Below are 14,970 nucleotides of genomic sequence, written 5' to 3' on the forward strand. Positions count from 1 at the left end.
TGGTCTCCCCTGCTCCCCTGTATGATAGAGGCAATTATTTGGTGATTTTCTTTTAATGTTGTACATCTGTATCCATTAAAATTTCCAGATGAGGTCTTAGAAATGGATAAGTGGTTTCCTGTATCTAAGCTTTCACTTAAAATATAATTACAGCAAGTATAATTATAATATTCATTTCTGACTTTTATTCTTTTAAAACAACTCTAGACATAACTTTTTTTTTTATTTTGTTCACTAAGGGAAACTCATAAAAGTCAGTGAATCAAATCTTCCAGAGTCACCTCTCCCAGATATTAATGACTTTGTGGTGAACTCAGCATAAATGTTTGATTATAGAGAAATTGGTGGAAAAAGTAATATCATATTAATTCTTTAGTAAATTGTATTCATTTAGCGTTTCCACGGTGAGTCAGTTTTAATTTTTATGCATTAATTTAACCCAACTTGTTAAACATCTCCTTATGACTATTAATAAATTATAGAATATATTTATGAATTATTTATTTATGCCATTACTAAAATATCTCTATGAATTTTCCCAAAATATTAAGAAAACAATACTTATTATATTTACAGTATGTGGTTCTGTAGTTTCTATATGACGTGTGGGTTCTAAGTGTGAGTTACTTGTTATTTACCCTGTTTGCAGTTTATTGGGCTTCTTAATATCTGTGGATAACAATCTTTTATCAGTTCGGGAAAATTCTGTTCTATTCTCTCTTCCTCTCTTTCTGAAACTCTGATTAGACATTTGCCAAAATTTTCATTCTAAACTCCATATCTCAAACTTTTTTTTTTTAAGGTTTTTCATCTTCGTAGCTCTGTGAAACATTCTGTGTCATTTCCTTTGCCCTATCATTTCATTTACTAATTCCCTGCTCAGCTGCACTCAACCTGCTAACAATCCCATCTTGGGGTATTTAATTCTAATTTTTTTTTTATTTCTAAAAGATACTTTTTTATTTCTTTTCAAAGGGTCTCATTTTTTATTCCACATTTTAAAGCTCTTTATTATTAAAATGTATTAAACATATTTGCCTTATATTCAGTGTTTACTAATTCAAATATTTAAAGTCTATGTTGTTATGAATTTGATTTTTTTATCTCAACGGACTTTTTTATGATAGTTTGTTTCTTGTTTGATTTGATAATTATTATAACTTTTCATCTTTCTTGGAACTTTATTTGCTAGAATTATTTTAGGCATGGCTTGGAGGAGGGCTTTTTGAAAAAGCACTTGCTTCTGTCAGGAGACCAGGCCGTTTTCAGTCATAGATGATTTCTCTTAAATTCTCAGGTTGTGGTTTTTCTGTTCATTCAGGTGGAGTTCAGGCCTATTAGACTTTACCAACCCAGAATATTATGATTTCTCCTTGAGTTGGGCAAACTGGTGGCCTGCAAATAATGGCTGCAAACTAAAATGAGGGCCTGTATTTGGTCCTAGATTCTCAAAGAAGTTTTCTCTTCACTCCTCTCAATAGCAAAGTTTAAGTTTACAGTTTTCATTGCAGTTTGGGGTGATAGTAGCAGTGGTAGCAGGGGAAAAAGTAAATTTCTCCTTTACTCTTACAGTGAGAATTTAACTTTCTGGGGAGGGGAGTCTTAATAGACTCACTTTCATGAGTAGGCTTGGGGCCTTGCCTCCTATTGTCTGAGCTACTGAAAACCAGACAAGTTAAATTTTAATTTTACCCAGGTCAGTAAAAAAAAACAAAAAAATTCTAAATGAAAGCCCCCATCAGTACTATGATTTTTATGTTCTTACCTTTACTTTTGCATTCAGACTTCTATAGCAGAATACCATAGACTTGGAAGCTTATATACAAGACAAATTTATTTCTCATAGTTCTGGAGGCAGGGAAGCCCAAGATCAAGGTGCTAATAGATTAAGTGCCTAGCAAGGCCTTCCTGGTTCATGGATGGCTGCATTTCTACTGTGTCCTCTCATGGCAAAATGGAACAAAGGAAGTCTCCGGGGCCTCTTTTCAAAAAGGAACCAATCCCTTTCATGGGGGCTCTGCCATCATGAACTTAATTGCTTTGCAAAGGCCTATCCTTCAAATGACATCACATTGAGTATTAAGTTTCAACATATAAATTTGGGGAGAAATAATCAGTCTATAGCACTTTGTTTCTGACTGGCATATTTATTGTCTTTCCATCTTCTTGATGGATCTAGGAAGATTTCTTAGAATATTTTATTGAACATATGTGTGATTATGAGCAAGTTACTAATCTCTCTTTGCCTCCATTTCTTGGCCTATAAAATAATAATGGAATCTACTTAATGGAAAGGATGTCATGAGATAATATAATAATATATGTATTTACGTAACATCTGGCAAAGTGTAAGTGTTCAATAAATGTTAGCAAACAGTGGAATCAGCAACAGCATTATACAAACAACATAAATGGACTTGGTAATTTAAAGAACACCAGACTGATTGTTGATCTGAGACGGAGTCCAGCCTCGGTCACCGATTTTAGCAGATCAAATGGCATGGCAGGGGCAGAGATCTGGCTGTGGTTAAGGCATGATTGTAAAGTAAGGAATTACAGATGGTGATTCTATAAAAATTTTCTGAGGAACTTAACTGTGAAAAATAGGTATAGAAGTTTGGGGGCTAGTGTCACAAGTGTGGACTCAGTAAAAGGAAAGTTTCATTTCATTTTAATGAGAGAGACATAACGTGTTTTATAGTCTGTAGAGGAGAAGGTGAAAAGGACGGAGATAAATAGAGCTGATGAAGCATTAAATGCAGAAGGGATGGGAGTGATTCAGATTAAGGCATAAGTGCCTTCAGTGAGAGATAGGTGTCAGCTGCTCCTCTGAGATTTGAAGAAAGTAGTCAAAGTAAGTACAGATATAGGTATTTTTTTTGTTATGTAATGAAAAGCTGAGAGATCTCGCATTTGATATCCTCAAATTTTATGGGAATTAGAGCTTCCTTATCTCTGGAAAAGACTGAAAGAATCTGTGAACTAAAGAAAAAGGCAAACTTCTGGATTGAGAAAGAGAACTTATTACATATAGCAAGGATTTCCTAAATAGACCAAAGGCACAGTTAAACTCAGAGACCATGGACTTACAGTAACACTAGTCTGACTGATTATTTAATTTCTCTATGCCCTCTTCAGTCACCAGAAGTAAACTGATGGTTAATTTGGTCCAAGAGGAGAAAGGTCCAGGAGTTGTGGAAGGAGAGAGAAATGAGAATAATGTGATCAACTCTGACTTCTGTGATAAGGCAGAAAGGGACATAAACCCTGCGGTAATGGGAGCAAAAGGCAGTTTGCAGAACTGAAAATTCACTGATATCAAAGAAGAGGTCTTAACTAAGTATGATGATTAAAGTTGTGATCAGAATTTAGACATGAAAGTTTAATATGAAAATTAAATATGGAGTGTTTCTTTAAGAGGAATATCTCCCTAAAGCAAAAGACTAAAGTGTGACTGTAGAATTAAATGGATGCAGTGAGGTCGTTCAAAGACTGATGAATGTTATTCATGCCTAATACGTTAAAAATAAGTTGCTGGATGTGTCATCTCAATGAATACTGAAATTTGTAAAGAAGGAGGAAGTTGAAGTAGAAGGCGTAGACTGAGAGCAAGATACCAACATCCTCATTATGTTCGGCAACAAGAAGGGGTAGAGTGTATACTGTACAAAAGTTCATGGATTTCAACTGAGGAAGAAGTTTTGCAAAATTGCTTCAAAAATGAGGGGGAAGGCACGCCTGGCTAATTTTGTATTTTAGTAGAGACGGGGTTTCTCCATGTTGGTCAGGCTGGTCTTGAACTCACGACCTCAGGTGATCCGCCTGCCTCAGCCTCCCAAAATGCCTGTAATCCCAGCTACTTGGGAGGCTAAGGCAGGAGAATTGCTTGAACCCGGGAGGCAGAGGTTGCGATGAGCCAAGATCGAGCCATTGCACTCCAGCCTGGGCAACAAGAGCGAAACTCCATCTCAAAAACAAAACAAAACAAAACAAAACAAAAAAGAACTGGAAGCAATAAAGGAGAGCTGGAAAAGAAAATTAAGAAAAATAGAGTTGTAAGGGAGTTATAATTATGTGATAATATGTCTGAAGTAATAAGGGTCTAAATTGATTGAATGCATAAATTTACATATTCACGGATAAAGTGAACATTATATGGAAAAATGTTAAACCTTTTGAATCACTATTATGACAACTTAGGTAACTATAATAGTTACACTGGACTTGGCCATATTCATATTTTTGTATATATAGACATATATATGTATACACATACATATATATGAATAAATACAAAATTTTAAAATACTATTTTTGGACATCCTTATTTTTATTTTATGAATAAAAAATCTGAAATTTTGAGTTATTAGTTTTTATTTCTTTCTTTTTTTTGAGACAATGTCTCCCTCCGTCGCCCAGGCTGGAGTGCAGGGGCACGATCTTGGCTCACTGCAAGCTCCGCCTCCCGGGTTCACACCATTCTCCTCCCTCAGCCTCCTGAGTAGCTGGGACTACAGGTGCCTGCCACCAGGCCCAGCTAATTTTTTTTTTTTTTTTGTATTTTTAGTAGAGATGGGGTTTCACTGTGTTAGCCAGTATGGTCTTGATCTCCTGACCTCGTGACCCACCCGCCTCAGCCTCCCAAAGTGCTGGGATTACAGGCATGAGCCACTGCGCCCGGCCTTGAGTTATTAATTTTTCAAAGTCACACCTGACATTGGAGTCCACCTCACTCCAAAACATAATGCAAAAAACAACCAAAAAAGCAAGTTTAAAATTATTTAAAACCAAGTAGAGACAATATACTCTGTGCTGAAAATCTCACTTACTTTTCACATATTGACCCAGATTTAAAATTGTACTCTGAATTTTATTATTGGTATCTCTGGTGTGACTCAGTGTGTGTTTAAATATATTGTATCCTGTTATTGATTTTATAGAAAGAACATTTGGTTGTTATCTATGTACGATGGTAATGCATATGCTCCACATCAGTCAAAGCCACATCTTACAGGATAGGTTTCGGGTTTTAAAACATGTATTTGTTATAAATTTGGTAGATTAAAAATTAAAAATCCATTCAATTGCTTTTAAGTATGGCACCCATTGGAATTTTCATCATTCACTGTTTAAATTACTGGTATTCAACTGAACATACTTGAGGAAGAGGGGAGATTTGAAAAATATGCTAATGATCTTGGCAATCGTCTTTGATGAATATCTCCTGAAATAAGATCTCTAAGATCCCAAAGACTATCATATTCATTCAAAGAAATAAAAATTAGAGTCCTTACTGTATAACATACATATGACAATAGGGTTTTATTTTTTTTAATTCCAGTAAACATGATTTTTAAAAAAACTTTTATCTCATTCTTGACTATTTTCTGCAAATACTAAGGCATTTATATGAAAAACCATAAAAGAAAAGTTATTTCTGAGTTAAATTGTCTAGTTCCACACCCAAACTTTTGCATTAAGTGATAATTTGTTTCAGGAACGGCACATTTAACAAAACACTTTAATCTTTTAAGATGAAATATGACTATTTTGTAGTTATCATAATTTAATATATTAGGAATATTGCAAAGTGAAATTACCTGCTTACTGAAATTGGAAGTTAATCAGTCAGAACTGTGTAAAGTAGCTTAATATACCAAGCAATCACTGTGATTTTATGGTAACCACCTTTTCTTTTCCAAATGTGATTGTGTTGTTATACAGTATTTATTTTAAATATAAGGGCTTAGAATCTTACAACGCAAAATTTAATGAAAGAAGTCAGACAGAAAACAGAACATATTTTATGATTCAATCAATGTAAAGTTTAAAAACTAAGCATAGCTAATCAACAATGTTAGATTAGGAAAGTGGTTTTCCTTAAGAAGGTCTCAGATTGTGACTCCAAGTGCATGAAGTGCATTCTGGAATATGGGTAATTTTTTTTTTCAAGAGATAAGAGTTTCACTATGTTGTTCAGGCTGGTTTCAAGCTCCTGGGCTCAGGTGATCCTCCAGCCTTAGCCTCACAAAGTGTTGGTATTACAGGCACGAGTCACCATGTCTGACTTGTTTTGTTTCTTGATGCAAATGCTGGTCATGTGGATGTGTGTGTTTTGCAAAATTTTATTGAGCTTTACATTTATAATTTGTACACTTTTTGCATGTTTGTTATTCCTTTATAAAGTTTACATTAATAATAAAAAGTTTGTTTCAGAGAAATATCCATGTTAATAAGAAGATAGAGAATAATATGTAACCAAATCTGACTGATTTGACATTTGTCCCAAATTTGCTCATTCTATGTGGAAGAAATGTCTTGGATACCTTGATTCAGACTTTGACTTATTTTATCTGGGAATATGCTTTTTCTATCTCATGCTATCCTTTGTTAAGTGATTATAAACCTGTGGTTCAAAGTTTAAGTACAAAAAATTTTGATACTATTTTTCTTTCTTTGTTCGTTTTATTTTTCCTTTAAGCGAGAATGTGACCTAACATTGATAACTAATTACTATTACTCTAATACCAAAACTGAGCTCTGCCATGCTGTAAGCCATATAAACTATCTAAAGTGATAAGCCAGTAGTTTGAGCTTGTCCTCTTCTAAAGATAATTTTAGGTTTGGCACAGTGGCTCATGTCTGTAATCCCAGCACTTTGGTAGGCCAAGATGGGAGGATTGCTTTAGTCAAGGAGTTCGAGACCAGCCCAGGCAACATAGCAAGACCCTGTGTCTACAAAGAATTAGCCAGGCCTAGTGGAGTGCCTATAGTCCCAGCTATTCAGAGGCTGACATGCAAGGATAGCTTGAACCTAGGAGACTAAAGTTCAGTGAGCCGAGTTTATGCCACTGCACTCCAGCCTGGGTGACAGAGAAAAAATAAAGAAGAGAGAATATTAACTCCCTAGAAAATTCATGAAATAGCTGATCCTGAAGTGAAATTATCTGGGTTGTGTAGTTTAAATTACCTTTTCTAACAAGTAGATATGATTATCTGAAAACGTTTTAAATGGCTCACAATATATATAGAATTTGAAGCTAAATCAAGTTCATGCTGTATTTAATACCCATTTGCTATTATTTACTATTTTAATCATTTGTGTCTCAACTTTACCACTTATTATGTAGTCTTTCATTATGTAACTTAAAATTAGATTAAATTGAAATTTCAGTTTCTTGGTCACATCAACCACTTTTCATTTGTCATGTTTGGCTAGTACCTACTGCATAAGACAGAGCTGATTAAGAACATTTCTACATTTCAGAAAATTTTATTGGATAGCACTAATTTATATAAGTAAAACAATATATTCCTCAGTTTTTTATATTGTTATTAGATAAGACTATTTTTGTATGATTCTATTTTGTGTGATTGTGTTTTGTATTTTTTGTATGATTCTTAGCAATTCTTAGTAATGGCAGATCATAAATGCATACTCATACTTAGTAATAGCATAGGTAAAAATAAGAATAATCAGATAATAAAAATAATAATTATTGTTGTAACAAATGAAAATGTATAACTTACATATCTAGAATCATGAATAAGGTATATCTAGTCTTTTATCAAGTCTCTAAAACTCTCCTATCTACCATTTATTTTCCAAGTATTTCACTATGAAATAGTTCTGAAATAGACATTCTAAAAAATTTCCCCTAATTAGACACCATAAAGCCAGCCCACTATATGATTCTCATAGCTGTATTTAAAAACAAATGAAAAAAATCTGAACAATGTGTTAGTCCTTTTTAATTCTAAATGGTAGGAAACTTTAATATGTGGATCATAAGTACTTATCACCAGGAACAAATATGCTTAATCAGGATACAGGATGATTAAAAAGGAAGTCAGATAGTATTCTAACTCTAATTAGAGAACTATGTTATGGCATTAATTAATTAGGATGTTTTTATGCATCTCTAAATTTGTTATAACTCTGAACTTTATTTTATTTCATTCGAGATATTTTACTACATTGTTTTATATTTATCCCCCTTAGGCTATATACTACATCAAAAATACCATCACATTGTATGCCTATTACAGCAAGACAAACATTAGGTAAACAACTAGTCCCATCTTTCAACCAATTTGGATCAGCACACAGAGTTGAACTCAACAAACATGTAAACCAAAAGTCTTGATTCATTGACTCTGTTAGTGTCTATGTCCGTTTTTTTAAAATCTATTTTTAAATTGACAAATAATAATAGTACTTATTGGGTACATAGATGTTTCTATATGTATAATGCATAGCAATCAAATCAGGGTAATTAGCATATCTATCCTCTCAAACAGTTATCACTTCTTTATGTTGGGAAAATTCAATATCCTTCTTCTAGCTATTTGGAACTATATACTATTGTTAACTATAGTTATTCTGCAGTGGTATAGAGCACTAGAATGTATTCTTCCTATCTAGGACATTATGAGTTAAATGCCACATACATGTTCTTATTCATATGTGGAATCTAAAAAAAGGTAATCTGATAAAAATAAAGTGTAGAATACAAGATACTGGAGGCTGGTAAGGGTAAAAGGAAAGGAGGAGTAGGGAGAAATTTGTTAAATGGTACAAAATTTACCTATGTCCCTTTTATTCATACTTCAGTAGTTATTATCATTCTAATAACAACCATTCAAAACTGTGGACACAAAGTCTATTAATCTACATAACTATATCCAGAAAAAATAGACATTTAGGGGGGCTTTATTGTATTATTATTACATAAGAAACCTCATTCTTACAAATAAAAGTAAGCCATTTCATAAGGGTTATCTTTTCCTGCTTAATTATAATCTCTTTCTTTTTTTCCTCCTTCTAGGCTACTGATAAAGATACTGGCAATTACAGTGTCATGGCCTACAGACTCATAATACCACCAATTAAAGAGGGGAAAGAAGGATTTGTAGTGGAAACATATACAGGGCTTATCAAAACTGCTATGCTCTTCCATAATATGAGGAGATCCTACTTCAAGTTTCAAGTTATTGCAACTGACGACTATGGGAAGGGACTGAGCGGCAAAGCCGATGTACTCGTAAGTAAATAAAACTTCAGGAAAGGGAAGTAGCTGCAATACTAGCCATGGGTCAGTGTTTTCCGTTTATAGAACTTCTAAGATTAATTTAAAACAGGTTTTCAAAAACATAATTATTATTAATTTTCACCCAGATTGTTAGTCACTATAGTTTAGGAATATGTAAATATATGGTTCATATATATATATATATGTATAAAACACCATAAGGTGTTTATTTTTCTTGACCTTTGAGAAAAACATTATAATATTTGAAAAAATATGATAGTAACAGCAAAAGTATAAGCATTGGATATCTATTTTGTCTTCGAAGCTCATTTTTAATATAGTGTCCAGTGCTACATAAAAATTTTAAAAGATTCACAGAGTTATACTACAGAAATTAAACTATGAAATTATTTGTTTAAATTGCTTTCAGCATTTTGTAATTGAGAAAACAAAGAAAATGTTTGGGGACAAATTTTGTTCCAATAGTATTTATTTCTTTGTTCTATCAAAATTCCCAGTGATGACATTGATTGATAAGTTATATTTGGCTATAGTCAATAATATCACTGTTCTAATTTTCACTTAGGCTGTGCAGAAGTTTAGTGATAGATCATTTGAAAGGGAAGTTTGATATTAGCTTTTATTGAAAATATTTAACACCAGTGCATATATCCTGTGGACTCTTTATCAACTTGAAAGCATGGGTTATTTGGACTTTTGTCTGATGAATCTAATACAAAGTATATTCATTGGAAATATTTGTCACATAAAAACAGATCAAGAATAAGTTGTCTTTTGTTCTTTACATCATAAATTTTCATTTTTTCACAGTTCTTCTCATTTAGTTCCCTGGACAAGCATAACCTTCATAGACATGCAGACATCAATGATCAAATATTTTTCTTCTTAGATAATGGTGAAGAACAATCACCATGATTGTGGCCGAAACAGTCTTCCAGGAGCATTCTCATTTTTAATAGTAAAGCTGCAATAGAGTAAATGAAGGCCACTCTAAGCCAAGAAGCTTTTGACGTAGGAGTTATTAAGTCTGACATAAATTTTTGATGAAATTAAGATCGGTAAACCTTATAGAACCTTATACACTTTATTTTTATGAGAACATCTTTTTTTTAGATTCCACATATGAATAAGAACGTGTGGTGTTTAACTTTCTGTTCTTGGCTTATTTCATGTAACATAACGTGCTATTCTATCGTTCTATTATTTAAGATATGCACGTTTTGGTGCTTAAAAGCTAAACAATAAGGCCAGGCACGGTAGCTCACACCTGTAATCCCAGAACTTTGGAAGGTTGAGGCCGGAGGATCACTTAAGGTCAGGAGTTTGAGGCCAGCCTGGCAAAGATGGTAAAACTCTGTCTCTATTGAAAATACAAAAATTATCTGGCCGTGGTGGTGCACACCTGTAATTCCAGCTACTTAGGAGGCTGAGGTAGGAGAATCGCTTGATCCCAGTAGGCAGACGTTGCAGTGAGCCGAGATCAAGCCACCACACTCCAGCCTGGGCGACAGAGCGAGACTGTCTCAAAAAATAAAAAATAAAATAAAAACTAAACAAAATCACTACACTAAGTGTAATTAAAATACTGTAAAAATCAACACAAACAAAATATATATAATCTTTACATAATATATAATTTTAATATATAATCTTTATATATCAACTCTAATTATATATAATATTTATATATTATGTACATATTAGTGTATCCATGAGACATAAAGTTTGCTTTTAATATTTGAATTCCATACCTATTGTGTGAAAATTTAAGAATATGCCTTTTAATGTCATTCAAAATATATTTACAAAGAAATAAATTTAATTCAAATAAATCATAATTTGTTATTTATATGATATCATATTCTGATGCAAACTAATAACATCTAGTACATCATCCCAGCCAGATGATATTTATGATAAGCTTTGCAATCCTTTCAGTCAAAAGAAAGGAGATAGGAGATAAATAAGAGGTTTATGCAGAGAGTATGAGTGCCAAAACCAAGAAGGAAGAGAGCTAACGACAAGTCTGAATAAATTACAAATGTGTACTCAGCCCAGAAGAGAAGAGTGTGAGAGGAAAAGTGAATGAGGAATGGGGCTGGAAATGGAAGTAGGTGGCCCATCAAAAGATGTCAAAACGTTTTTCTAGAAGCACTGGGAAGCCATTAGAAATTTTTATGAGTATATGAAGAGAAAATGTTAAATGTAGATAAAACCTTCTTGCTTAACGAAAATCTGGTTTTCTTCTGAGGACACTATTTCTACTGCTGCTTTCTCAAGTAACAACTTTTGTTTATTTGTATTATTTCCTATTTTTATTTGCCATAGTCTTCATACTGCCCACTGGCAGAGTAGGATCCTTAGTCTATAACATTGCCACTTCCAAATCCTTCCTCGTTCCTAAAAATCCAGCTTTCATTCTCATGGTCTGACACTGTCACTCAATGCCTGTTGTAGTCTCCCAGACCTTGGGTCATTCTCCATTGTTGCTTCAGAGTTTAGCTCCTAAGCTATTGCAACTATCTCCAACAATTCTCCTGTCCTACACAGGAAAGGGAACATCACACACCGGGGCCTGTTGTGGGGTGGGGGGAGGGGGGCGGGATAGCATTAGGAGATATACCTAATGTAAGTGACGAGTTAATGGGTGCAGCACACCAACATAGCACATGTATACATATGTGACACACCTGCACGTTGTGCACATGTACCCTAGAACTTAAAATATAATAAAAAAATTCTCCTGTCCTAAATTTTTGGCAATTTTATTATATGCAGAGATGATTCTTCCAATATTCTGAACTTACAATTTTTCAATGTCTTTCCTCCAATTACTGCCCTCCACCTTATTCCAACCACTTAGAACCATAGTTATTTTTTGCCATTACCTTTATAACCTCCATTTCAAACCTCTCACCCTTTGTCCATAACATTTAATTAACATTGCAGCTAAATCCAGCATTCTTTTGTTCCTACCAGGATGTCCAGTCCAATTAGCCTACTATAATTTTAACTTCCATTGTGTTCTCTCATGAGAACCTCTCATGTTCTCTCTTTCTTGTTTACTGGATTTATAATGCATTACCAATTATAATAAGCACTCCATCATATAAAATTTAACTTTCTTGCTTGCTTTCTCTATGTCATATTCACTTAGCAAAACCTCCACTTTGGTTAATTCCAACTGTCTGCTTTCTCCAGACCTATATCCATGCTGATTATGTCTGCAAAAACATACAAAATTCTGTAATTAGTATCACTTTTGTTGTTGTTGTTAAGAAACAAGGTCTGGTTCTATCACCTAGGTCAAAGTGCAGTGGTGTGATCAGAACTTATTGCAACCTCGAAATCCTGGGCTCAAGCAATCCTCCCACCTCAGCCTCCCTGGCTTCTAGGACTGCAAGCACGTACCACCATGCCTAGCTATAGTATTGTTACATGAAGGAAGGCTTTGAGTGTGAATTGTCCATGTCGCTGGTGTTTTGAACAAAGAATTGAACAAAACACACAAATTAACACAGGAATGAAACAAAGGAACGAAGCAAGGAAAGTGAGCATTTATTTATTTATTTATTTATTATTTTATTATTCTTGTTTTTTGAGATGGACTCTCCCTCTGTCTCCCAGGCTGGAGTGCAGTGGTGCGATCCTGGCTCACTGCAACACTGCAACCTTGGAAAGCAGGGATTTATTAAAGCAAGAAAGCTCTCCACAGGTTGGGCGTGTACTCAAGCAAGTGACTCAGGGGCCTGGTTACAAAGTTTTCTGGGTTTTAATACTCCTTTTGAGGTCCCTATGGGCTACCCCTTATCTGGATGAAGGATTTGGCCTGAGGCTAAAGACTGAGCTGAATTGACCCAAGGCCTGAGTGGATTGGTGCCCTAAGCAAATGAAAGGATGGCCCCTGCTTGGCCCACAGCCACTCCAAGGCATTTTCCCTTTCCATCTGAGACATGGGGTAAGGGGGAGGGTTTTAAGGAGAGTAGCCTTTGATCCTTTGTTACTCAGGTGGGGTGTGGGGAGATGGTAATTTTTTTTTTTTTTTTTTTTTTTTTTTGTTTAGCTTTAGGAAGTTGGCATTAATTGGTTTAGGGTCCCTGCCCCCAGACCCAGGAGTTTCCTATTTAATCCACCATTAGAAAACAATTATGAATTGGCCTTAGATTCCCTGCCCCCAGACCTTGGTGTTTTCCCTTTGATTTAGCTTTAGGAAGTCAGCACAAATTGGCCTTAGGTTCCCTGCCTCCAGACCCTATTCTCCTGTATCAGTATCAATTTAAATTAATGACTAAAACAAACCCTCCAAATGAGCTTTTGCTTTGGTCAGTAATCACTCTATTTTGCCTCGATGTCCTAGAAAATCTTCTCTGCTCCTAATTCTCCAATACCTTGTCCTCATTCTCACTATGGCCTGATTAACTGGCATGCTATTTCACAGAGAAATAATACTAAAGCATTTAGAAGGACACTTCTATGACTCTTACCACTAAATCTACCTAACCTCCAGGATCTAGACCAACATTCTTTGCCTTTTTTCTGGCTCCTTTAGATGAATTCTCTGTTTTTATCTAAAGCCCGTACCTCTACTTATGCAGTAGATTCAATTCCCACTCGCCAGCTCTAGGACATTGCCTCAGCAGCTCTCCCATTTCTTTTCCACATTATTAATATAAATTTCCTCCTTATATCAGATTATTCTCACAACAATGTTTTTTTTCTATCTTCCAAAAATTATAAAATATCCCTTGATCTATATCACCTTCTAACTGCCATCCATTTTTCTATTCTTCTTTTTAGCAAAATTCTATGTTAGATTTGACTTATTTCTCACTATTGAATCTCTCTTAAACCCTCTAATCATAAGAGTGTTTTCTCTCCAAACACTCTTCCAAACTATTCTTGTCGATGCTACCAATGACTTCCATGTTAGGAAATGTACTGATCATGTCAGTCCTTATCTTACTTGAACCATCAGCAATGCTTGACTATTACCCTCACTAAGCTTTCAGACCACCCACCATACTCCCTTGTTTACCTACTATCTCATTGTTTACACCTTCTCAGTCTCCTTTACTGGCTCATTGCCTTCTCCTGACCTTTTAATATTGAGATTTCGCAGGGCTCAGACATTAAATCTCTTTTCTATCTGCACTCACTGACTTGTTAAGCTCACTTAGTCCCATAACTTTAAAACATCATCTACATAGTAAAAGCGCTCAAACTTACATCTTTACACTAAAGCTCATTCCTGAACACCAGATTTGCACATTTATCTGTACATGTAGCAATTCCACCTGAATATTTTTAAAAGGTGTTTATTTAGTGTTTCCTAATGGATTTCTCTTCTTCATCACATTTCTTCCACCTATAGTCTTTCTCATTTTATTTGATGACCAAATCACTTTGAGTTCCTTAGGCAAAAAAATTTCTTGACTCCTTTCTCTCCTAAACTGCACATTCATTCCTTTAGTAAATACTGTATATCTATCTAGGCAGCTAGCTAAACTATCAGTGAAAGTGTCCTAAACACCTTTTCAGTATTTTGTTGATGAAATCAGAAGTATGCATAGAGTACATCTGTTGTATGTGGAAGATGGTTGCCTCAAGGAAAAGCACTATGCAAGCTGAACTAGCTGCTTTTTTAATGGACTAACATTTTTATATGAGAGAGCAACTTAGAGACAAAATATGGTTATTCAAACTTAAGTATTTGGTAGGCATTTACATAAAATGGATGAAGGGAGCCTGTCATTTCATTGAAGACAACCGACTAATGATAATATTGAAGCTTTCAAGCACAAATTAGACTATTAAAAAAAAAAAAAGTACCTGTCACTGTAAACTTGACTAGCTTCCGAATATTTAGACTTTCTTAATGAGTCAGTGGTTGTATTAAATAATGTGATTTATTTATTGA

General features: G+C 34.5%; 1 protein-coding gene across 19 annotated transcripts in view; it reads left to right on the forward strand.

The window, feature by feature from the left end:
- The window catches only part of PCDH15 (protocadherin related 15), a 1,013,670-nt gene that overhangs the window by 941,079 nt on the left and 57,621 nt on the right, over positions 1 to 14,970 (forward strand). For all 19 annotated transcript variants that reach the window (XM_054522581.2, XM_063727642.1, XM_063727641.1 and 16 more), the window contains one exon: positions 8,829 to 9,044. In XM_054522581.2, coding sequence (XP_054378556.2) covers positions 8,829 to 9,044 — 216 coding nt within the window. The remainder of the gene's footprint in view (positions 1 to 8,828; positions 9,045 to 14,970) is intronic.

This window comes from Pongo abelii, chromosome 8 (genome assembly GCF_028885655.2).
Source record: "Pongo abelii isolate AG06213 chromosome 8, NHGRI_mPonAbe1-v2.0_pri, whole genome shotgun sequence".
Classification (NCBI taxonomy): Eukaryota; Metazoa; Chordata; class Mammalia; order Primates; family Hominidae; genus Pongo; species Pongo abelii.